The 24,293-nt window shown below is 35.5% G+C and overlaps 1 protein-coding gene across 1 annotated transcript in view; it reads left to right on the forward strand.

Annotated features, from left to right (window-relative positions):
• LOC127878239 (protocadherin Fat 1-like) overlaps positions 1-24,293 on the forward strand; it is a 133,670-nt gene that overhangs the window by 48,047 nt on the left and 61,330 nt on the right. The window contains exon 4 of the mRNA XM_052424759.1: positions 16,508-16,569. Coding sequence (XP_052280719.1) covers positions 16,508-16,569 — 62 coding nt within the window. The remainder of the gene's footprint in view (positions 1-16,507; positions 16,570-24,293) is intronic.

Genomic DNA, 24,293 nt, shown 5'->3' on the forward strand with positions numbered 1-24,293 from the left:
TGGCAATATGGACATTATGCACATCATTTGATTTTGATCCTACGTTAAAAATTCTGGTTGTTATGGCAACAAATAGACTAAAAATACTACTGAAATGGTGGTTTTCTGGATCCTGCGATAACTTAAAAAGTTCTTTATATTTTTTCATGAAACTTGAAACATGGATAGATGGCAATATGGACATTATGCACGTCATTTCATTTTGTTCCTACGTCAAAAATTCTGGTTGCTATGGCAACAAATACAAAATAAAAAAATCTGACAATGGTGGAATTTCTGACAATGGTGGAGTCGGTAGGGGACCATATTGCTTGCCGATCTCTTGTTATTAATATTTCCATGTTTTGCGACAGAAACAAATTAAACATAAACGTTTTGTTACAAAATACAAAAATAATGCACTGGACATTGTTGATTGTATTTGAATGTATTATTAGTCCCCTACCGGTTTCACTCGAGGGGACTTATGGTTTGCGCTCCGTCTGTCAGTCTGTCTGTCTATCTGTCTGTCTGTCAGTCTGTCCGTCACACTTTTCTGGATCCTGCGATAACTTAAAAAGTTCTTCATATTTTTTCATGAAACTTGAAATATGGATAGATGGCAAAATGGACATAATGCACGTCATTTCATTTTGTTCCTATGTTAAAAATTCTGGTTGCTATGGCAACAAATAGACTAGAAATACTGCTGAAAATTGTGGTTTTCTGGATCCTGTGATAACTTTAAAAGTTCTTAATATTTTTTCATGAAACTTGGAACATGGATAGATGGCAATATGGACATTATGCACGTCATTTCATTTTGTAACTACGTCAAAAATTCTGGTTGCTATGGCAACAAATAAAAAAAATATTCTGACAATAGTGGAATTTCTGACAATGGTGGAGCCGGTAGGGGACTTTTATTGCTTGGCAATAGTCTTGTTTTTTTCAAGATTATTGTTTAATGTCATAACACAAGTGGGTAAAACTATTTAGCATTTTGCAAACTTTTAGAGCTCTGCCAACCTCGTGTACACTGTCTTGTTTAGGCCAGCAATGATTCCATTTGAATGTACCTGGCAATAAGAAGGCAGGGATAAACATGAGACTGTCCTTATATAAGACTTCCAGTAACATCTATGATGATAACCAATGGTTTGCGATGGTGATACCCTGGGGCTTAAACCTTGACCCTGACTCACCCAAAAATAAACAAGCATTGCAAAAAAAAAATCAGCTTTGTTTGTCTTCAAATAATTGTATTTGCATTATGGACTCTTAGTTTCCTACATTTTCTAACTTCTCAATGTCCTTAGGCTTGTATAAATATCACCAGTATTATATCACTTATATTGGTACATAATAAAAGGTCTTTTCTTGGATACATAATAATCCGTTGTTTTTTTAATTGATTACATGAAATAAATACAACCAATCAATTGAAATGCATGTTTTTTTTTTAAATTTCATGTAAACTGTGCTTGACATCCCAAATGTTTACTGTGATTTTGACAGATAGGTGCAGAGAGAGAAATGCATGACAATTTTCCTCCAAATTTCAGTTTGTCATTTATTTTCAAATAAACTGCACCTGTGTTGGAAGACAGACAGAATGAAACAGGAAAAGGCGTGGCTTGCACTTATGTGACTCATTCACAATGTAGAAAGAGCAAGTTGCAAGTTTCATATGAATTAATTTAAGAAAGCTAAAATTGTATTTATTTTTAATGAATGAAAGAGTGAATTTACTGTAAGTAAATTTTAGGATTAAATAATGAAGTAAATGACCCAAGAACACGGGTCAAACTCTGCCAATGATATTATATGCCTGATTATATATCCCTGACCAAACATTGATGCATTTGAAAGTTGTGAACATAATCAATGAAGGATTTGTTGAAAATGTACATGGGTATAAAGACATTCTCACTGTCTGCCATTGAAGCTATTGAATATTCATAGTGTTGAAGGTTTTATATCGGTTTCTTTGCATATAAGTTAATATGATAGCCTCGTTCTGTGAAAAAAGGGTTTAAAATGTATGTGGGTAAAGTGTCATCCTAGATTAGCCTGTCATAGGTTTAATGTATGTGGATAAAGGGTCATCCTAGATTAGCCTGTCATAGGTTTAATGTATGTGGGTAAAGTGTCATCCTAGATTAGCTTGTCATAGGGGTTAAATGTATGTGGGTAAAGTGTCATCCTAGATTAGCCTATTATAGGTTTAATGTATGTGGGTAAAGTGTCATCCTAGATTAGCCTGTTATAGGTTTAATGTATGTGGGTAAAGTGTCATCCTAGATTAGCCTGTTATAGGTTTAATGTATGTGGGTAAAGTGTCATCCTATATTAGCCTGTCAAAGGTTTAATGTATGTGGGTAAACTGTCATCCTATATTAGCCTGTCAAAGGTTTAATGTATGTGGGTAAAGTGTCATCCTAGATTAGCCTGTCATAGGGGTTTAATGTATGTGGGTAAAGTGTCATCCTAGATTAGCCTGTTATAGGTTTAATGTATGTGGGTAAAGTGTCATCCTAGATTAGCTTGTCATAGGGGTTTAATGTATGTGGGTAAAGTGTCATCCTAGATTAGCCTGTCATAGGGGTTTAATGTATGTGGGTAAAGTGTCATCCTAGATTAGCCTGTCATAGGGGTTTAATGTATGTGGGTAAAGTGTCATCCTAGATTAGCCTGTTATAGGTTTAATGTATGTGGGTAAAGTGTCATCCTAGATTAGCCTGTTATAGGTTTAATGTATGTGGGTAAAGTGTCATCCTAGATTAGCCTGTCAAAGGTTTAATGTATGTGGGTAAAGTGTCATCCTAGATTAGCCTGTCATAGGTTTAATGTATGTGGGTAAAGTGTCATCCTAGATTAGCCTGTCATAGGGGTTTAATGTATGTGGGTAAAGTGTCATCCTAGATTAGCCTGTCATAGGTTTAATGTATGTGGGTAAAGTGTCATCCTAGATTAGCCTGTCATAGGGGTTTAATGTATGTGGGTAAAGTGTCATTCTAGATTAGCCTGTCATAGGTTTAATGTATGTGGATAAAGTGTCATCCTAGATTAGCCTGTCATAGGTTTAATGTATGTGGGTAAAGTGTCATCCTAGATTAGCCTGTCATAGGGGTTTAATGTATGTGGGTAAAGTGTCATCCTATATTAGCCTGTCATAGGGGTTTAATGTATGTGGGTAAAGTGTCATCCTAGATTAGCCTGTCATAGGGGTTTAATATATGTGGGTAAAGTGTCATCCTAGATTAGCCTGTCATAGGGGTTTAATGTATGTGGGTAAAGTGTCATCCTAGATTAGCCTGTCATAGGGGTTTAATGTATGTGGGTAAAGTGTCATCCTAGATTAGCCTGTCATAGGGGTTTAATGTATGTGGGTAAAGTGTCATCCTAGATTAGCCTGTCATATGGGTTTAATGTATGTGGGTAAAGTGTCATCCTAGATTAGCCTGTTATAGGTTTAATGTATGTGGGTAAAGTGTCTTCCTAGATTAGCTTGTCATAGGGGTTAAATGTATGTGGTTAAAGTGTCATCCTAGATTAGCCTGTTATAGGTTTAATGTATGTGGGTAAAGTGTCATCCTAGATTAGCCTGTTATAGGTTTAATGTATGTGGGTAAAGTGTCATCCTATATTAGCCTGTCAAAGGTTTAATGTATGTGGGTAAACTGTCATCCTAGATTAGCCTGTCATAATGTATGTGGGTAAAGTGTCATCAGAGATTAGCCTGTCAAAGGTTTAATGTATGTGGGTAAAGTGTCATCCTAGATTAGCCTGTCATAGGTTTAATGTATGTGGGTAAAGTGTCATCCTAGATTAGCCTGTCATAGGTTTAATGTATGTGGGTAAAGTGTCATCCTATATTAGCCTGTCAAAGGTTTAATGTATGTGGGTAAAGTGTCATCCTAGATTAGTCTGTCATAGGTTTAATGTATGTGGGTAAAGTGTCATCCTAGATTAGCCTGTCATAGGGGTTTAATGTATGTGGGTAAAGTGTCATCCTAGATTAGCCTGTCATAGGGGTTTAATGTATGTGGGTAAAGTGTCATCCTAGATTAGCCTGTCATAGGGGTTTAATGTATGTGGGTAAAGTGTCATCCTAGATTAGCCTGTCATAGGGGTTTAATGTATGTGGGTAAAGTGTCATCCTAGATTAGCCTGTCATAGGGGTTTAATGTATGTGGGTAAAGTGTCATCCTAGATTAGCCTGTCATAGGGGTTTAATGTATGTGGGTAAAGTGTCATCCTAGATTAGCCTGTCATAGGGGTTTAATGTATGTGGGTAAAGTGTCATCCTAGATTAGCCTGTCATAGGGGTTTAATGTATGTGGGTAAAATGTCATCCTAGATTAGCCTGTCATAGGGGTTTAATGTATGTGGGTAAAGTGTCATCCTAGATTAGCCTGTCATAGGGGTTTAATGTATGTGGGTAAAGTGTCATCCTAGATAAGCCTGTTATAGGTTTAATGTATGTGGGTAAAGTGTCATCCTAGATTAGCCTGTTATAGGTTTAATGTATGTGGGTAAAGTGTCATCCTAGATTAGCCTGTCATAGGTTTAATGTATGTGGGTAAAGTGTCATCCTAGATTAGCCTGTCATAGGGGTTTAATGTATGTGGGTAAAGTGTCATCCTAGATTAGCCTGTCATAGGTTTAATGTATGTGGGTAAAGTGTCATCCTAGATTAGCCTGTCATAGGTTTAATGTATGTGGGTAAAGTGTCATCCTAGATTAGCCTGTCATAGGTTTAATGTATGTGGGTAAAGTGTCATCCTAGATTAGCCTGTCATAGGTTTAATGTATGTGGGTAAAGTGTCATCCTAGATTAGCCTGTCATAGGTTTAATGTATGTGGGTAAAGTGTCATCCTAGATTAGCCTGTTATAGGTTTAATGTATTTGGGTAAAGTGTCATCCTAGATTAGCCTGTCATAGGGGTTTAATGTATATGGGTAAAGTGTCATTCTAGATTAGCCTGTCATAGGTTTAATGTATGTGGATAAAGTGTCATCCTAGATTAGCCTGTCATAGGGGTTTAATGTATGTGGGTAAAGTGTCATCCTAGATTAGCCTGTCATAGGGGTTTAATGTATGTGGGTAAAGTGTCATCCTAGATTAGCCTGTCATAGGGGTTTGATGTATGTGGGTAAAGTGTCATCCTAGATTAGCCTGTCATAGGGGTTTCATGTATGTGGGTAAAGTGTCATCCTAGATTAGCCTGTCATAGGGGTTTAATGTATGTGGGTAAAGTGTCATCCTAGATTAGCCTGTCATAGGGGTTTAATGTATGTGGGTAAAGTGTCATCCTAGATTAGCCTGTCATAGGGGTTTAATGTATGTGGGTAAAGTGTCATCCTAGATTAGCCTGTCATAGGGGTTTAATGTATGTGGGTAAAGTGTCATCCTAGATTAGCCTGTCATAGGGGTTTAATGTATGTGGGTAAAGTGTCATCCTAGATTAGGCTGTCATAGGGGTTTAATGTATGTGGGTAAAGTGTCATCCTAGATTAGCCTGTCATAGGTTTAATGTATGTGGGTAAAGTGTCATCCTAGATTAGCCTGTCATAGGTTTAATGTATGTGGGTAAAGTGTCATCCTAGATTAGCCTGTCATAGGTTTAATGTATGTGGTTAAAGTGTCATCCTAGATTAGCCTGTCATAGGGGTTTAATGTATGTGGGTAAAGTGTCATCCTAGATTAGCCTGTCATAGGGGTTTAATGTATGTGGGTAAAGTGTCATTCTAGATTAGCCTGTCATAGGTTTAATGTATGTGGATAAAGTGTCATCCTTGATTAGCATGTCATAATGTATGTGGGTAGTGTCATCCTAGATTAGCTTGTCATAGGCGTGGGTAAAGAATCATCCTAGATTAGCCTGTCATAGGCTTATCAGGGACGACACTTTCCGCTTTTATGATATTTTTCCATTTAAGAAAGTCTCTTTGGAGCAAAAGTCCAGTTTAGGCGGAAAGTGTAGTCCCAGTGTGGACTGCACAGGCTAATCTGGGACGACACTTTACGCACATGCATTAAACCCCCTTTTCACAGAGCTCAGCTCATATATATATTTTTTTTCCTATGTGCGTCATGAGAGTTGGCTGGTCTAGTAATATGCATGATCCAACAATAGATATTCAATAGGGACATCTGACATCAAAATGGTTTTTGTGTTTGCTCATATGACTTAGACTTTATATAGCTTTGTCAGTAAGTTGTTACAAAGTATTGTTGTCATGATGGTGATTTATCATATTTGCCTAATGGTATAAACTGGGTTTATTTATAGAAAGGCAAATGTTGTCATATATTTATGATTTATTATGTGTAACAATATTTTGATTTAGAAAATCATATTCCAAATCTTTGAAAAATTACCATAATTTATGCTTTATGTCTGTGTGATGCAAACTTCTTCAGTTTTATCAAAGCACATTAAAAAATCCACATTAGTGTACTGAATGTTAAAAGTAGTAGATCTCGTGTGTAATAAACCATGAACGTGTGCAGCCATCTCATTGAATCTGGATGTATATGTAGAACAATCTGAAATCGCAAAATCTGTTCTCATTTAATTCTCTTAAAAAAAAAACTACATAAATTCATTTTTCATTGATAACAAATGGTGAAGCTGCTATAGAGAGCATCTATTTGTAAGATAGATAATGGAGTCTGAGAAAACAATCATTTTTACAATTATATACAATTCTACTTGCAGCTGCTGTATTCCATGTGGAAGTAAAGCCGCATGGGACTGATCAGCCCTGGTAATAAGGAAGATCTGTACCCTCAAATTACAGCAGGTTTAGTTATAGCACCCCAATACTGCTCCCGCTATGTGTTTGAAATCTAAACCTGGTGCATTTTTTCCTTGTATTACTTCCGGTATGTATTCTTATTAAATGAATGGGCAATTATTTAGAAAGAATATTAGGAAGTTTACATCATTAGCACAAACACAGTGGAATAAAAAATGTTGAAGACTAGTTAACTACGGTGACCTTGACGAATAAACTGGTTGCTAACTGTCACTTTGAACCATGTTTGTTTCTGCCTGCTTGCTCTTCCTATTTTTGAGACTTAACAAAAAAAAATTTGCCCCGATAAATATCTGTTTGACAAGATTCAACAATTAGGTAAATTCAGTTTGGTAATCAATGTTCAAAGGTGCATGTTTAGGTTATGTAAGAATAAATTGTGTTTAACCCTTTCAGTGCGGGAACCGAATTTTAAAGGCCTTTGCAAACAGTTTGGATCCAGATGAGACGCCACAGAACGTGGCGTCTCATCTGGATCCAAACTGTTTGCTATTCTGATTGTATTCTTTGAAAAAAAATAAAGAAAATGCTTATTTTACAAATTCAGCAGACGACATTTTAGCAGACGACAAATTTCCCAGCATGCAAAGGGTTAACTTCCTGTGTGAAAACTTTTGTCTTGAAGAATGCTGTGTTTTACACAAGTGGCCCCCTGTACTCTCTGCTGATGTTTCAGATGATAGATATTTTTTCAAGTGCTCAACAGTGCTATATCATTGACTGCCTTTGATGATGTATCCCCTCTAGCAATCTTCATATAATCTTTCATTATCTGGCAGATCAATGTTTCTTTCAGGCTTACCAATTGACAGAATCACAGTTTTATTCACTGTTGTTATTTATTTGTTTATTTTTTTTTACATTGAATCCAAGATGGCGGTGTATGTATGGGTTTTCCAAGGTCAGTCTTTTTTATGGCTCTTATTGTTGATTTTTAGCTCTGCTGATTTTGGAGAAAACCCGAGGTATTGTCGTAGCCAACTCGTAGTCCGCCGTCCGCCGGGCGTCGTGCAAAAACTATGACATTTTGCTCTAAAATCAAAGTGCTTCAACCTACAACTTTCAAACTTCTTATGTAGATGCACCTTGATGAGTTCTACATGCCACACCCATTTTTGGGTCACTAGGTCAAAGGAAAAGGTTACTGTGACCTCTAAAAAAAATAAATTCTGACAAGCTTTCATTTATTCAAAAAGCACAGCGTTGGAACCCGTTATGTGGTGCTCTTGTTGATCATTATATGTTTTTAATATTACTTTTTTTTATTTTTAAGGACATGCTTACTCTAAAAGAGTGGTGGTTTTGAGAAATTGACACCATTTAAGTTCAAAACATGTTTATAGGTGGTCTGGAGGTAAGACGAGTGCCTCTTTAGATTTTATTGGCATAAAAAGGCTATAGGCCAAACTTATCAAGTTACGGTTCAATGCCACTTGATTCCATGCATGTAATTATCACCAATAACAACCAGGTAGAGTGATTAGTGCTCAATTGTGCCAACAATTTAAAATAGATAATAGGCAAAGGTATTCACTGATATGCGTTTTTTTCCTTATCCTTAAGGCATTTTGATGTTTTCCAATTGTTAACGTAGGTGGATGAAAACATCAAATAAATTGTATGCATTATTGGACATGTACCATTATTCATCAGTTGTTTAATTGATAACAGAGTTTTAATTTTCAATGTCAAGTGTATTGAAACCACAGAATAGTTTTCCATAAAGCCTCAACTGTTTGTATAATGAGACGCGCTGTGGAAAAAGGGGCTTTATGCATGTATGCAAAGTATTGTCTAAGATTAGCCTGTGCAGTCTACACATGCTTATATGGGACATTATGATGTCAGCGACTGGATTTTTGTTAACAAGCTAATTCCTTTACCAATAAAAGACCAATTTTTTGAAGAACAATAGCTTGGTTTGAATCCCAGTGCAATTTGGCTTAATTATTCAGATTGGTTCACATTTATTTATCATAAAAATGAATGAAATCATTGTGATAAAAATAATTTTTTCATAATGACAGTTATTTACAATCTTTAAATTGTCGTTTAGCAGCTCTCAGATTGTTAATTCTTCATTATTATTTGTTCCATTTTTTTTTAGTCCCAGACTATTTTAAATAAAAAATTCCCTTTTTTGTTCTGTTCACCTCCGCAAGTTGCTGATTTTCCTGACGTTTATTTTTCTGCACAAAACCCTGATTCTGTCACGTAAGCAGTATAAAGGTCACCATGGCGTGGTGGATATGGTGTCCGCATAGTGACAGGGAAATAATAGGCTCCATCCCTCTGAGGAAGGGTTCTTACAATTGTCCCCATAGACACAGCACTGGTTCTAGTCCCAGGAAACAGACTGAATAGCATTTCCAAGCAGCATAAGGTTTTTGATGCAATTGAGGTAAATTAAATGTTTAAATGTTCTTAAACTTGTCTTTTAAGTCTTCCAAGAACAATGACAGATCCTTTTAAGAACATATTGGATTCTTAAAAAGTCCATCATATGTTCAAAAACATTGTGTAGACCTGTTTAAGAACATCAGAAGGAAACATGTTGTTCAAAAAAGTTCTTAAAGTGTTCAAGAATAGTTTAAGAATAATTCAAGAACAGGAAAGGTCCTTAAAAAGTTATTGAACTGTTCCTGAAGGCAGTTCTTGAACAGTTCTTGTACAAATGTTCTTAAAATTCTCTAGAACAGGTCAAGAACTCTTACTAACAGTGGTGAAAATACTATGCATATTCAAACTAACTTCACAGGTTTCACAAATCTTCAAGATTAGTATGCTAGACATTTCAATATTACTTTCAAAAATATTTATGAAACATCTAGCACAAAGGATTTCATGAATTATTCATGATGGATCCTCAAAGTCTGTCTCAGAAAAGTCATCAGAAATAATTGTTCATGAAATGTTCATTACTAAGAATTTATGGTTAGATGAAGAACTGTTTATGAACTTTGAAGTGTTCAACAAAAATTCATAAACTGTTCATGAACGTGTCTTAAGAACAGTTCATGTCCAAAAGTTCATGGACCAAGATCAGGAACTTTTTGAGAACGGTTCATGAACAATTCCTGATTGGCTTGAAGTGTTCATGAAATCATGAACAACATTTCGCCATGAAGGATTTGAATTTGTGTATCTCTAGATGAATAAACTTGAACATTCCAAATAAAATCAGTTCCATTTTTTCATGATTTGCACATTAAACTTTTCTCATTCTTGAAATGAACTATTGAACTAGAACCAGATCGTCAGGTATATATTATTTACATATATTGACATTAAAATGATATATGTTTCCATTCATGCATAATGCTTGGAAGTGAGAAAACAGGATCATATGCCGGTTTATCAAGACCTCAATCCTGGAAATCCCATCAAAGTTTCGAACTGTGCCCCCAATTTTCAGTGGCATGTGCATCTTGCATTAGTTTTTCATCTGAAATTATTTGCAAGGCATGTAATAATAAATTGCTTTCATCATCAAAGAAATTCCTTGTTATGTTAGTTAACTTTATGTAATTTGTAGACAAATGGAATATATTTGATATTTTTGCGTGCATGATGAGTGCACATTGGCTCCATATTCACACTGTTATATATGATTAAAGAAATTATAGAAGCATAACACATTTCTGCAGTAGATTTGATTATAATGATATGGTGGACAGAATTTTTAAAGCAGCAAATAAATATTTTTTTATTATTTTGCAAGCTCTTTATTGCTAAGTTCTGTTTTACATGAAATTTGAATTTATAATATTCCCTCCCAACAAAAAAATAAAACATAAATACACAACTCAAGGTATCTGAAATAGTTACAATCAACAATATTGTTATAATATCAAATAACCATTTGAAAAAAGAAACGAAAGAATGTTATTGAATCCATTTCATTTTCACGAATGAAGAGTTTTAAATTGGCAACATGTTGCACATAACTTAGAGTGCTTCATTAATGCAAATTTCATTATCCTGGGCACAACAAACATATAAAGGTAGCTGCGTTAGTCACGGGTTAGTTGCCAGCCTGGATCGCTTTGAAGACTGACATACCTGATTGAGAGGTGTTGAGATGTGATTTGAAATCTACTGATCCAATTATAGACTGAGAGGTCAACAAATAACATTTGGAAACAGCTTTAAATGATATGATCTTCTCTACTGGAGAGTTAATGTTCAGACCACACATGTGCACAGTAAGACAATGTATGGTGTTGTTTGCCATTAAGTATTTGGTAAAGTCTTGCTGTCATTTAAGTAATGGTTATGATTTTTTTTTAAGATTTGCTTTATTATTAAATTCAATTGTAGTCATCATCAGCATCGTCACTATATGCATCAGCATGCTGTTGAAAAATCAACATCATCATCATTTATACAAATGTAATACTTTTAGTTTTAAAATAATGATAACGACTCTCTACCAATTATAACTGAAAAGTAAAAACTCAAACCTTAAACTAGCTGTTCTGTTTGGTAATGCAAACAAGTTTTGTGATGATAGTGAAAGCGGTCCTGTATTCATTAGCCACCTGTGTCCATACTGCTACTGTTGTAAACATGGCTTATCAGGCAGCTTTTTGTTTGAAAATGACCATTTAAGGAGTGCTTCACATGGCTTCAAGAAATTAAGGTGTTACTTAGAGATTAGATAAGGGCCTATCAATTTACTTTTATTAATGTCTTTAAATTTTGACAGATGAATGGTGTCTTTTTTAATTAAAGGGATTAAGTTAATTTTGTCTTTGCTTTGCACAACTCAGAGAAAATTAAACAAGATACAAGAATCACTAAATATAATTATTCTGGTCTTGAGGGGTGATGCTTCAAGATTGCATGCATGATAATTTGATCTATTTTAGCTCTGCATTTTCGGAGAAAACCTGAGGTATTGTCATAGCCAGCTCGTCGTCCGACGTCCGCCATCCGCCGTTCGCGTCGTGCTAAAACCTTATCATTTTGTTTTGGTTTTGAACATTGGCTCTAAAATCAAATTGCTTCAACCTACAACTTTGAAACTTCATATGTAGATGCACCTTGATGAGTTCTACATGCCACACCCATTTTTGGGTCACAAGTCAAAGATCAAGGTCACTGTGACCTTTATAAAAAATTTTTTTTTTAAATTCTGACAAGCTTTCATTTATTCAAAACTGCACCCGTAGCCAAGCGTGGCACCTGTTATGCGGTGCTCTTGTTTTTAACTGAGATGTTAGCGTTTCTTATTCAAACATCTTGCCAGATTTGATTTCATGAATGTAATTTAAGTTTACTTCCACGCTCCTTTTTATAAATGTGAGAGGCTTTTAATTTCGTGTCTACAAGCTGGCGCGACATACTGACTGTATGAAACAATATACTCTTATAAATTTTACAGTTAGTCTACATTCGCATGTATTAAGGTTTATTTTATGTATAGCTATGATGGTTTAATTGCCACTATTAATTTGACTTGTTGGCAGATATTTTTCTTTAGCCTGGAGCAGTTACTTTCTTTCAAATAAAAAAAAATACACATCCTACAAGTGTCAACCTTCTTCTATGTGCAACATCTATTAAAAAGTCAAATTTTCTTTCTATTCCTAGTTTATGTTATCATCTGAGTGGGGCCTATGTTAATCATTGCAGATAAAGAATTGCTTTGTGTGGGTTATGAAAAGAAACCGTGTCACCAATGTTTGTTTTAAATTGCAGAGCAAACATTAATTTGCCCCCTGCACGACATGTGTTTTTGTTTGTTGAACAGTACAGTGACATAAGAAAAAAAACACACAAAACAAACTTATAAACTTGCAATATCATCTTTAATTCAACTTCTTAATGTCTAGGAGACTTTGATATAAAAGTTGCTGTTATTGATTAGAATATATTTATTTAACTGGATTGTTCATTTCATTGTGTAAGTGTTCCTGTGTTGAATGTAAGGCTGATATGTTCTACTGAAGCCATTTTGGTGTAAACAAGCACTTGGCACCGATTGTGCAGTCACACTTTCAGTATGTTTGTGTTTCATTCAATTCAAGAAACATACTGGTAAATAAAGCATGATAATAATTTTTGCGAATGGAATAACTCGGTTTAAAGCGTAATTTATATATGGATGCATTAAAGTTATCTGAATACATAACAAATTTATTAAATGTAATTTTATAATGGAAATAACCAAAAATTGTCTTGTAATATGAACAGAAATAATTGCAGAAATATGATGACCACCTCCCTCTTGACCTATCCATGTAATGGATAAAACTGTTACCAAAACATAATTGTAATGATTTCACTGCTCTGTACCCGTTAACTCATTTCTAAGTGAATTTAAAACGTTACAAGCCAAAATGAGTCTAGACCGCTGCCAGCGACTTCGCGCAGTCTCCTCAGGAACTGTCCTGCCTGCTAATGTGACAACCAAACCTTGCATGACTTTCTAGCAGACAGCTTCTGACCAGAATGCAGATATTTAATGATAATGATGATTGCTGTATAAAATAGAGGTAATTGTTAGTTTGCCACAAATATAACCTGTAGGTCACATTAAGTAGTGTTCATGCTTTGAAATAACTGTTAACATAAATGAGGAATAAAACTGGAAGACGCTCTCTGTTATAAGAATATAAAATGAGCATAAAAACCATGATGGATGAAAACTAAATGAATTGTTAATGAAGCTTACTAAGATGACATGCTCTCTACTTCTCGTTATGCTAAGTTATTTCAGATTAACGTTGCACACACTAATTAACTTAACGAAATTAAAATTCAATGATAGCTGAAGAGGTAACAAAAATAATTGTCTGTAAAACTTCTACTCAAAATTGTTTGTTAATACATATCAGAATTATGTAAATGAGAAAATATGTGATGTTTTATGACAAAAATCCTTTGATCTGGTAATAATTGCATCAAGGCAAAGTGTGAAACAAATCATGTGAAATAATGTGTCTGCAAACTCTCCTAAGACAATAAACAAACAAATTGTATCCCTAACATCATTGGCAACTGAGAATTTGTCCTTTTGTTTTTGTAGATTAAGTGGGAAGAAGTGATGTACATAGATTATGGTAAAAACCATATTAATTATTCAGGTAGAATGTAACAATTTATCAGTGTTTCAACAATTTCTGTTCTATTTTATTTTTATTACTGATATCTTGCATCCTGCCACATTTATTCAAATACATGATGCACTTCCTGTGAAATAAATCTCTGTATTACTGCTTTTATTTCTATGTAATGTAGATCTTTTACCCTCAGCCTGACATTTCACCTGTTTTACAACTTTATTTACTAAATGGATACCGTAAGTAAAGATAGGGCTTTCCTGACAGACATTTTAATCCCCTAGTTAATACAACGCCTTGCGATGTACCACATTAAAGAATGATCATCTTGTATCGGATAATTTTGCTCGCACACCAGCACGCAAGAGTTCATCGTAAAAGGTTAAAGTAATGAACCCAAAAGCACATGCTATACAGCTACGTTTTAAAGCTCTGCAGTATCTTTATTGTCGATCTGACCATTTTTGCATGCAAGTGACTCTGGTGTGACCCTGGCGGTCATTGTGTGGAAGGTAATCAATACACGTTTGTTGCCCAGTGTCATTCTCGTTGACTGATCAAGCAATGTTAATCCTTGCACTTGTGTATTTCTTGCAGACCCATTTTCTTTCCAATTACAAGACCAAATTGCACACTAGTGTCCAGTTGGGCTTGAATGCATTGCCATCAGGATGAGAAATCCGATTTGATTTTCAATCAATCACCAACTATTCTGGTCTTGACTGATATTAGGGCAAGGGTCATGATGCAGCTAGAAATCTGTCAATGATTTGTGTTTGTTTTGAGTGTTTGTGCAAAATTAAAGATGATGTTTCTTTGTGCACATAGGATCACAATGGCGTGTAATGTTTTGGTATGCAAATGGCTGAAGGATTACAAACCTTGGGCCTCAAAGTTGTGGCAGTAGTCAGAAGCCCTTTTATTGTCATTGAAAAGTCCATTTTATCCGATCATGGAAGCAACTTTTTATGCCCCCGGTAGCGTGGCATATATCAGTTGAACTGTCAGTCGGTCTGTCTGTCTGTGTGTCCGTCTGAAAACTTTAACATTGGCCATATTTTTTGCAAGTTAGCAACTTGATATTTGGCATGCATGTGTATCTCATGAAGCTGCACATTTTGAGTGGTGAAAGGTCAAGGTCATCCTTCAAGGTCAAAAGTAAAAAAATGCAATGCAAGTAATAAGCTTTAAAAGGGAGATAATTTCTAAACCTGCCAAATGATATATTGAAATTTTATTTCAAAGCGGCGCAATAGGGGCATTGTGATTCTGACAAACACAATTTTCTTGTTTACAAGAAGTGTTCATTTAGCAGAAATGGAACACCCTTTGAATATTCCTTTGACTAGATTATTTACCTCCTTTGACATATCAACTCATAAAGGGTCAACTCAGTTCTAGATCAAAACATAGAAACTAATGGTAACATTTTGATTTTTAACAATAAGATGATTGAAGTCACAAATATGTAATGCCATATTGCAGTTCACCGTTATCAAAGTGTGCAGTTAGGATAGCCTACTAATTCTGCATAATGGTTTTGCTTTACTAAAATACAGGCTCATAATAGGTGGTAATTCATAAAAGCAACATGAACTTTAATGTTCTTTTCCTCAATGCATCTGTATTAAATGCTGACATCGCTGAATAGACAACACTTACCAATACCACCTATTTAAACCAGTGTTGACATTGAATGTTGTTGACCACTTGTTAATGTGCCCATTACAACACTATGAACATGTCCTGATCATTAAGGTTTTGACCATAATATCCCTAAATCAGAACATGGCTGAAAGCTTTAACAACAGGAGTTCACATCTACAAGGCTTTATACCTTAAGTACAAGATTTTTATGTTTTTTGTGTTCACTGTAGGCCTCAAATAGTTGAAGGCCAAACAAAATGTGTTTCCACTAATTTTCCCAAAACATTAAGTAGCTTGGCATCACTTTTCATTAGCTTTTTAATGTAACCCTATTTAGTAAGAATATGTTATGGTGTGTAAAAATCTTCCAAATCTAGTTATAACATTCTGTAATTTGAGTGAGTGTAAATTCAATTGAGCAAAGAGGATTTAATGCAGCAAAATTATTGTAAACTGAATAGTCATGTTAGTGAATTAATAAAAAATTCACGAAAAGTCAAACTTGAAAATGAAAAAAATGAGGGTTGACACAAAAAATCAAGTTTGTTTGGGTTAGCAGAAACTAACATTTTTGTATTTGACTTGTTCAGATTTCCCTTGGGCATGACTTCACATGCTTGAATAAGTTTTTCTAGTTGGCTGATGGACTTGTACCTGATTGACCTTGCACAAAAAGTCATCTGAGGTCATTGGTCAGTTTACTGTTGATGACCATTTGTGCTATCTACTGTGGTCAAATAAAAGCAGTATGCAGCCAAATACAATTGTTTTGTTCAATTTTACAGAATAGAGTCTAGTATATTTTTAAGTTTTTGACATTTTTTTGGCAACACAATTTGTTTTTGAAAATGCAACCTCTAGGAGCATGCTTATTTTGATGGGTTCAGTAGAAAAATTAGCAGTGACGTATATTCAATAATGCACATGATTTATAAATGAAGTCTGTCTTGAACTGCTTGTTATATTTAGTTGTTGTCTATTTGAAGGTGTGATCCGCGCCAGTGGCAAGCCTTTTGACAGGGAAACCAGGGCGGTTCATCAGTTGGAGGTAAGTTTGCATGAGGCTTCCACCATGGGTGTTGTTGACGCATTGTATGTTAACTTTTTAAAATCTTCTTTACTAATAATACAATGGTGTTTTTTCTTGGCATCCACCAATTTCCGCAGATCAGATTGACCTACTAAGGGGTCATTTGAGAGATTCATGTACATTTTTAGCTCATCTGATTGCTATGGTGAGCTTTTGTGACCGGTCTTTGTCCGTTGTATGTCCGTCCGTCTGTCCGTCCGTTAACATTTGCTCGTAAACACTTTATAGGCCACATTTCTTGTCCCATCTTCATGAAACTTGGTTAGAAGCTTTTTCCCAATGAAATCTCGGCCGAGTTCGAAACTGGGTTGTGCCAGGTCAAAAACTAGGTAAAAAAAAAACAACCTTGTAAACACCGTAGAAGTCACATTTCATACCCAATCTTTATGTTACTTTTTCAAAATGTTTGTCTTAATGATATCTTGGTTGAGTTCAAAAGTGGTTCCGATCCGTTGAAAAACATGGCCGCCAGTAGGCGGGGCAATTTTCCTTATTCGGCTATAGAGAAACCTTGTAAACACTCTAGAAGTCACAATTTTTGCCCAATCATCATGCAAATTGGTCAAAATATTGGTTCAATTGATGTCTCGGACTAGTTCGAAAATGGTCGAGATCGGTGAAAAAACATGGCCGCCAGTGGGTGGGGCATTTTTCTCTATATGTATATAGTGGCAGTTTTCCCAATTTGGCTATAGAGAAACCTTGTAAACACTCTAGAAGTCACAATTTTTGCTCAATCATCATGAAAGCTGGTCAAAACATTTCTTCTATTGATATCTCGGACGAGTTTGAAAATGGTCGGGATCGGTGAAAAAACATGGCCGCCAGTGGGGGGGGGGGGGCATTTTTCTCTATATGTATATAGTGAAAACATGTGAACACAGTAGAAGTCACATTTTTGGCCCAATTTTCATTAAATTTGCTCAGAACACTTGTTTCCTTGATACGAGAGTTGAGTTCAAAAATGGTTCCGGTCTGTTGAATAACATGGCTGCTGGGAGGGGGGCAGTTTTCTCATTATGCCCCCCCCCCCCTTTCGAAGAAGAGGGGGTATATTGTTTTGCTCATATCCGTCTGTCCGTCCACCAGATGGTTTCCGGATGATAACTCAAGAGGGCTTATGCCAAGGATCATGAAACTTCATAGGTACATTGATCATGACTCCTATTGATTTTCAGGTCACTAGGTCAAAGGTCAAGGTCACGATGACCCGAAATATTAAAATGGTTTCCGGATGATAACTCAAGAACGCTTATGCCTAGGATCATGAAACTTCATAGATACATTGATCATGACTCGCAGATGACCCCTCTTGATTTTCAGGTAACTAGGTCAAAGGTCAAGGTCACAGTGACCTGAAATAGTAAAATGGTTTCTGGATGATAACTCAAGAACGCTTATGCCTAGGTTCATGAAACTTCATAGGTATATTTATCATGACTCGCAGATGATCCTATTGATTATCAGGTCACTAGGTCAAAGGTCAAGGTCACAGTGCCAAAAAATGTATTCACACAATGGCTGTCAAGGTCACGGTGACTCAACTTAGAAAAATGCTTTCCGGATGATAACTCAAGAATGCTTACGCCTAGGATCATGAAACTTCATAGGTACAATGATCATGACTCGCAGATGACCTCTATTGATTTTCAGGTCACTAGGTCAAAGGTCAAGGTCACGGTGACCTGAAATAGTAAAATGGTTTCTGGATGATAACTCAAGAACGCTTATGCCTAGGTTCATGAAACTTTATAGGTATATTTATCATGACTCGCAGATGATCCCTATAGATTATCAGGTCACTAGGTCAAAGGTCAAGGTCACAGTGCCAAAAAATGTATTCACACAATGGCTGTCAAGGTCACGGTGACTCAACTTTCCGGATGATAACTCAAGAATGCTTACGCCTAGGATCATGGAACTTCATAGGTACATTGATCATGATTCGCAGATGAAATAATGATGAAACTTGACCAGGATGTTTGTCTGGACAATATCTAGGTCAAGTTTGACATTTGGTAAAGATTGAATGAACCGACTCCTCTCAGGTGAGCGAACTAGGGCCATCTTGGCCCTCTTGTTTAAAAATGGGAGCAATGGGTAAGTCCGATAATTGATTGTTGTTTCCCAATCTTCCAATCAAAACTGATCTAAAGAATATGAAGATTACTGAAAGAAGGAACATTATTCTCACTAAATCTAGAGGATTGACAATAATTATCTTTTTCATAAGAAATAAAAGTTTTACTGATTTTTTAACAAACAACATGAGCGATCATTATTAACCAAAAATAGAGCTGTTTGAAGGAAAACTGTGGACCTAAGCATTTTGTGTGGTACATTAAATAAATTATAACTTGTAGCGGGTGTGAGGTTAATTATAAAATCGTTTAACATGGAGCACGCTTTACTGTATCACCATTGCGTAAGTAATTCTTATTAACGAGAACGTTCAAAGATAATTATATAAAATTGCTGCCTTATTTAACAATTGGCAATAGACTAAATGCAAAACCCATATTTTAAACCTATAAGATAATGAAGTGTCAACCATCCAACTGATATAATTAGCCAATTAAAAAAAGTGTCCTGAGTGCCTGATATCCATGACAGAAAGCATATACTGGTAGACACATTAACAAGGTTTTGCAACAGGTGCTGAAGATGAAAAATATTTGAATGTATAGAAATGTAGGAAAAACAAACAAGACAAAAAGTTGTTTGAATGAAACATGTCATATGATTGTTGTCAAACATTGGCTTCCATATTTAATTGGTGAGGCATGTGTAACAAGAAATATCTTTAAAAAAGATATACGGCGTTGATTGTGGTCGATGTTTATGAACGATCAAAAGTTATCTCTATGAGATAAAAAGTAGCGCATGCCTTTTTTGTGCGCAGTTCTTAGCTACATCTTAAGCAAATCAATTACGGGGTGTTGCGCCAGATTTCGTGGCTTATTTTGCTTTATGTGATATTATTACTCAGATATCTATATTTACAGAATAGAAAAACACAAGAAACATGAAAATAAACGAGTGCATATAGGTCAGCCGGCAATACTCGAATCTTATTTAATTGCATAATTATAGTATAGCGAATTATTGTGCTCATGCTTAATAAACTGGTCTAAATGGATAAATATTTCTAATTAATTTTATAAAAATTGGTCCTTATCATGCAAATGTTGAAACCATATCAAAAATCGATGATTGACATACCACAATAATATCGCCGAATATCTTTATTTAGTATCTTTCTGATCAAAACAGACTTCAAGTGCACAAAGTTTACGAGACGGCGTTTATATAAAGATTTCTGCAACTGACCGCAAACTGACCTTAATACCTTGCGGATTGGAATGCAATGCATTACAGTCACTACGTTATTGTCAGTAAGACCGGTGTAACACAATGATCGCAACCCCTTCTGCGAACTCCGGTGATGAACTGTATATAAACTCTGACTTTCACAAATGGCCGCGCATTGACCCGAACCTCGCGGGTTGAAATGCAATGCAAGTAAGTACTAAATATGACAACATAGCCTTTAGTATAAACGCTTTTGCGCTGGTAATTCTCTGAAAATAAAAGGTGAACGCACAAACTGTATTTATGTCGAAAATTGATTGTAAAACTGTTCTATCTATTGAGCCTTTTAATTAGAGATAAAATTGTTTCATGCAGTAAAACAGTGTTACAAAGACGCGGATATGTTTCCAATGTTCTGGTGTTATACTCAAATCAGCCAATGGAATAAATGAAGTGTAATCATTCGTACCTAGCCGCGGGAAATTTTATTTGAGTATTATTGGACACTTACAAAGTTCAAGTCAGGGTGAAAAGCTGGCTTAATACAGCTTACGCCGAAAAAACAACACTTTACTGTTTTAAACAGCACGATAATTCAAAGGCAGGCATTATTATGAAACAATTAAAAGTAATTGCTAATTATTTATAAATAAATATAGAGTTTTCCGCATATAGTTACATTCTTTTCACAATAAAATGAGATTTCTTTTTAATGTTAGACATTTTAAATGTTACATAAAAGATCAGTCTGATAGTGTCTGATATGAATGAAATCATTATGTTCCTTTCAGACACATATTGTTTTCTCTGATTGACTTGAAGCTCATTATAGCCCAACAATTTGTCTTGAAACAGTGCCAGGTATAGATTTAACTGTCGTGAACAGGACTTTGTCTTCTGAGAATACTGAGCTTAATGCATGTAAGTAAAGTCCCAGATTAGCCTGTGCAGTCTGCATAGACTTATCAGGGACTACACTTTGTGCTTAGAAAGGTTTTCATTAAGAAAAGCTAGACTTCCTTTAAAAAAATCCATAAAAGTGGACTTTTTGTCTGCAAGAATGTTATTAAACTATTCAATAAATGTTACCACAGAAATACATTTTAGCTTTCACAAATACAGATAAAAGCTGGTAATTCAGACAAGAATAATGTTTTTATTTTAACTTCGATTATTTTTTTCTTCATTCTATTGATGGCAAAGACTGTTGGGTATTTGAGATATTCTTCGGTATTGTACAGTTATTTGATGCCATGCCAATGTATGAAAGTATCAAAGAGGCTGTAGCAATAACTGCTAATCCTCCCACATGTCTGTGATACCCAATTAACACATGTTGCACATGAGCCCTGCACAGAAATTGTGTTGAAGCAAGAATCAAATGGGGAAGGGGGTTGCAGTAAATGCAGGAAATGTTCGGAGCATGCTTATTTATTAATGGAACCTGCAAATGTTTAGTTTGGTGGAATGTGAAGACATCTGTTTTTTAGGGAGGTAGCCTTTTTTAGGGCTATGTTTCTAAAGAGTTGTGATGTTCAGATGAAACATTGTAATGTTTTAATGTGTGAGATAGTTTGAAGGAGACTTTTGTAGACTGAGACTGAGGGTACAACTAAAGTAGACTAAAACACTGCAAAGTAAGATACAATTAGCAGAATATTGAATATAACATCACAAATGTGTAAACCATTGAGAAAAAAGTCCCAAGCCTAAATTGAAAAAATGGTCTAATGTTTCAATATAAACGCTAGGTCGTGACAGCAATAGTATCCCGAAAGAATCATTGACTTCTACAAATATTATTGAAGACCTATTTGACCTTGATAGATTATTTTGCGCATGGAGTTCTTTGTTAATCACATCTTGGAATTAATTGACATGGTGTTACTAAAGTTATGCAGCCAGTACTTAAAATTATCACAAGTCATGTTCTTTTTTTTTGATTTTGTTGCCAAGGCACTGTAGGGATTTTTTCCTCCAGTTTTTGTTCTTTCATTTTAAAAGTGTGAATTAATATCCATTTTAAAACTGTGGAATTTAACATGACATTTATGCATCTCCATAATACCTGGGATATCAGATACAATAGCTGATATACCGGGGTATGTTATAATGTATGTATGTTTGTACATCGGTTATATGAAAGTATAGACTTATGATCCATTGTGCTAATATCAATCATTTTGGCGGACTTTTTTTTATATGTGGCTTCTAGGCTTTATTTAAGTCCAGTTTTATTAATATATTGCTTTTGATTATCAAAAGTCGATCTTGCCTGTTGATCCATAACATGTAAGGCCCATTATCAATATGTTAATGTGTGAATATTAACCTTAAAGGTGTTTTTATTGGCCTGTAAATGTGGACTTTAATAATGATGAATGTGCATCATGATCAATAAGGCAAATGAGTTTTTAATCCTCAAAGCATGGTTTGGGCTTTCATTTTTGTAAGTTTCTATGATCAGCAATTAAATATAGACTTGCACTATCGAAAGTGTCAAATGTTTGCAGAATCTCAATTGAGCACTAGTATCTGCTTAAATATGTGTTTTTCTATGTTTCAATTTCTTCTAGATTACACCTTTATTATCTGTTGGAAGGCTCTGCATTAAAAATAGCAACTTAACATATTAAATACAAATACAATATATAAGCAATTACTTATGTATTCAATGGCTGGCTGGCTGGCTGGCTGGCTGCCCCAGCCAGGCTGGCTTACCCAGCAGGCTGGCTGCTCCAGCCAGGCTGGCTTCCCCAGCAGGCTGGCTGCTCCAGCCAGGCTGGCTGCTCCAGCCAGGCTGGCTGGCCGGCTGGCCAGACTGCCCGCCAGCCCGCCCGTCTGTCCGTGGGTTGGTCTGTCTGTCTGTTGGTCGCTCCGCTTGTCTTTGGACAGTACTAGTTAAGGTGACTCGGACATATAGGAGGAAACTCTTTATACATCAACAGCAATTATATTTCCAAAGCTTTTATGTCCTTGCGTTTAGTCATTTCCTGACAAAGTCTGTTCCTTTTATTAGTCGTTAAATGCACTTTGGCTGGCTTTATGAGTCTCTAACTCAAGGGAACTGCCATTTTGTCAAGAGAATTTCAATTATATTTGGTAACATTATTACCATAAATGCACAGTACTGTTGTTCTTAATTAACGTTGGCCCTTTGGCCTGTTGGCACTCTAGACGTAGTTACTGTACCTCAAACAAGCATGGCAGCAATAACAATTGTGTACTAGAAATTTATAATTGACAGTCATGATATTGTTTGTCAAGATATATCTCATAATGCAATTAAAATTTGTATTTGTCTTTTTTCATCAGCTTTAATGGAATGCTGAGGCAACCATTGAAATTAGGTTATTATGTTTGTCTTTTTAAATTGACATAAAATGTAGGGAGCACAAGACATGGTCTGATCTAAGTGTAAATTAACCTGTGTCCTAGTAAACTGTTTTTTTATATTATAAATTTTTTATAGCTTCAATATAAATATGAAATGGACACATTGTAATTCTTAAAATTCCGCCATATTTTCCGCCAAGTTAAGTTTCCTTGCCTGACTATAGTCTGCCACAATTACCAGTGAAACAAGCTGTAGCACCTTGATGTATAGCTAGGACTATTGGAACTGAGAAATTACCTGAACAATTTGCTGGAGAACTATGTGAAGTGTGGGATTCTTTAGCAGCATTAGCTCCACAGGTGTCTCAGATGGCTATAAAAATGTCAGTGTTCACACCCTGGGATGTGCTTCTGATGTTGGTTGCTGTTCCCTTTGATGTGGTCATAGTAAAATATATGAACATGCTTTCTACCATAGACTGTGGAAAAAGTCCTTGAAAATGACATGCTGAAATCAAATAGGTAAACTGCAGGTCAACAAGTCATGATCAGCACCATGTTACATTTCTTGGAAGTCTTTTTCAGGTCCTATGTTAACCCTTTACCACTTGCAAAGTGAAAATGGCTATGTGCAAACAGCATAAAACCTCTCGCAAAGTGAAAATGGCTATGTGCAAACAGCATAAAACCTCTCGCAAAGTGAAAATGGCTATGTGCAAACAGCATAAAACCTCTCGCAAAGTGAAAATGGCTATGTGCAAACAGCATAAAACCTCTCGCAGAGTGAAAATGGCTATGTGCAAACAGTATAAAACCAAAACAGACTGGGAGTAACTTTTAGTCTGTTCAGGTTTATGCTGTTTGCTGCTCATCGGTACCTACAGGTTGGATCTGATGCCTTTACACTTCAATCTAGTAAGAAAGGTCTTTAGTTAAATTTAACTTTCTAAGGTAATACAAATGCGTAAAAAATACGCATCTAAGTGGAGAAGGGTTAACCAATCCATTCTTTAGGAGAATAGACTGAGACCGAA

Source organism: Dreissena polymorpha, chromosome 4 (assembly GCF_020536995.1).
Source record: "Dreissena polymorpha isolate Duluth1 chromosome 4, UMN_Dpol_1.0, whole genome shotgun sequence".
Classification (NCBI taxonomy): domain Eukaryota; kingdom Metazoa; phylum Mollusca; class Bivalvia; order Myida; family Dreissenidae; genus Dreissena; species Dreissena polymorpha.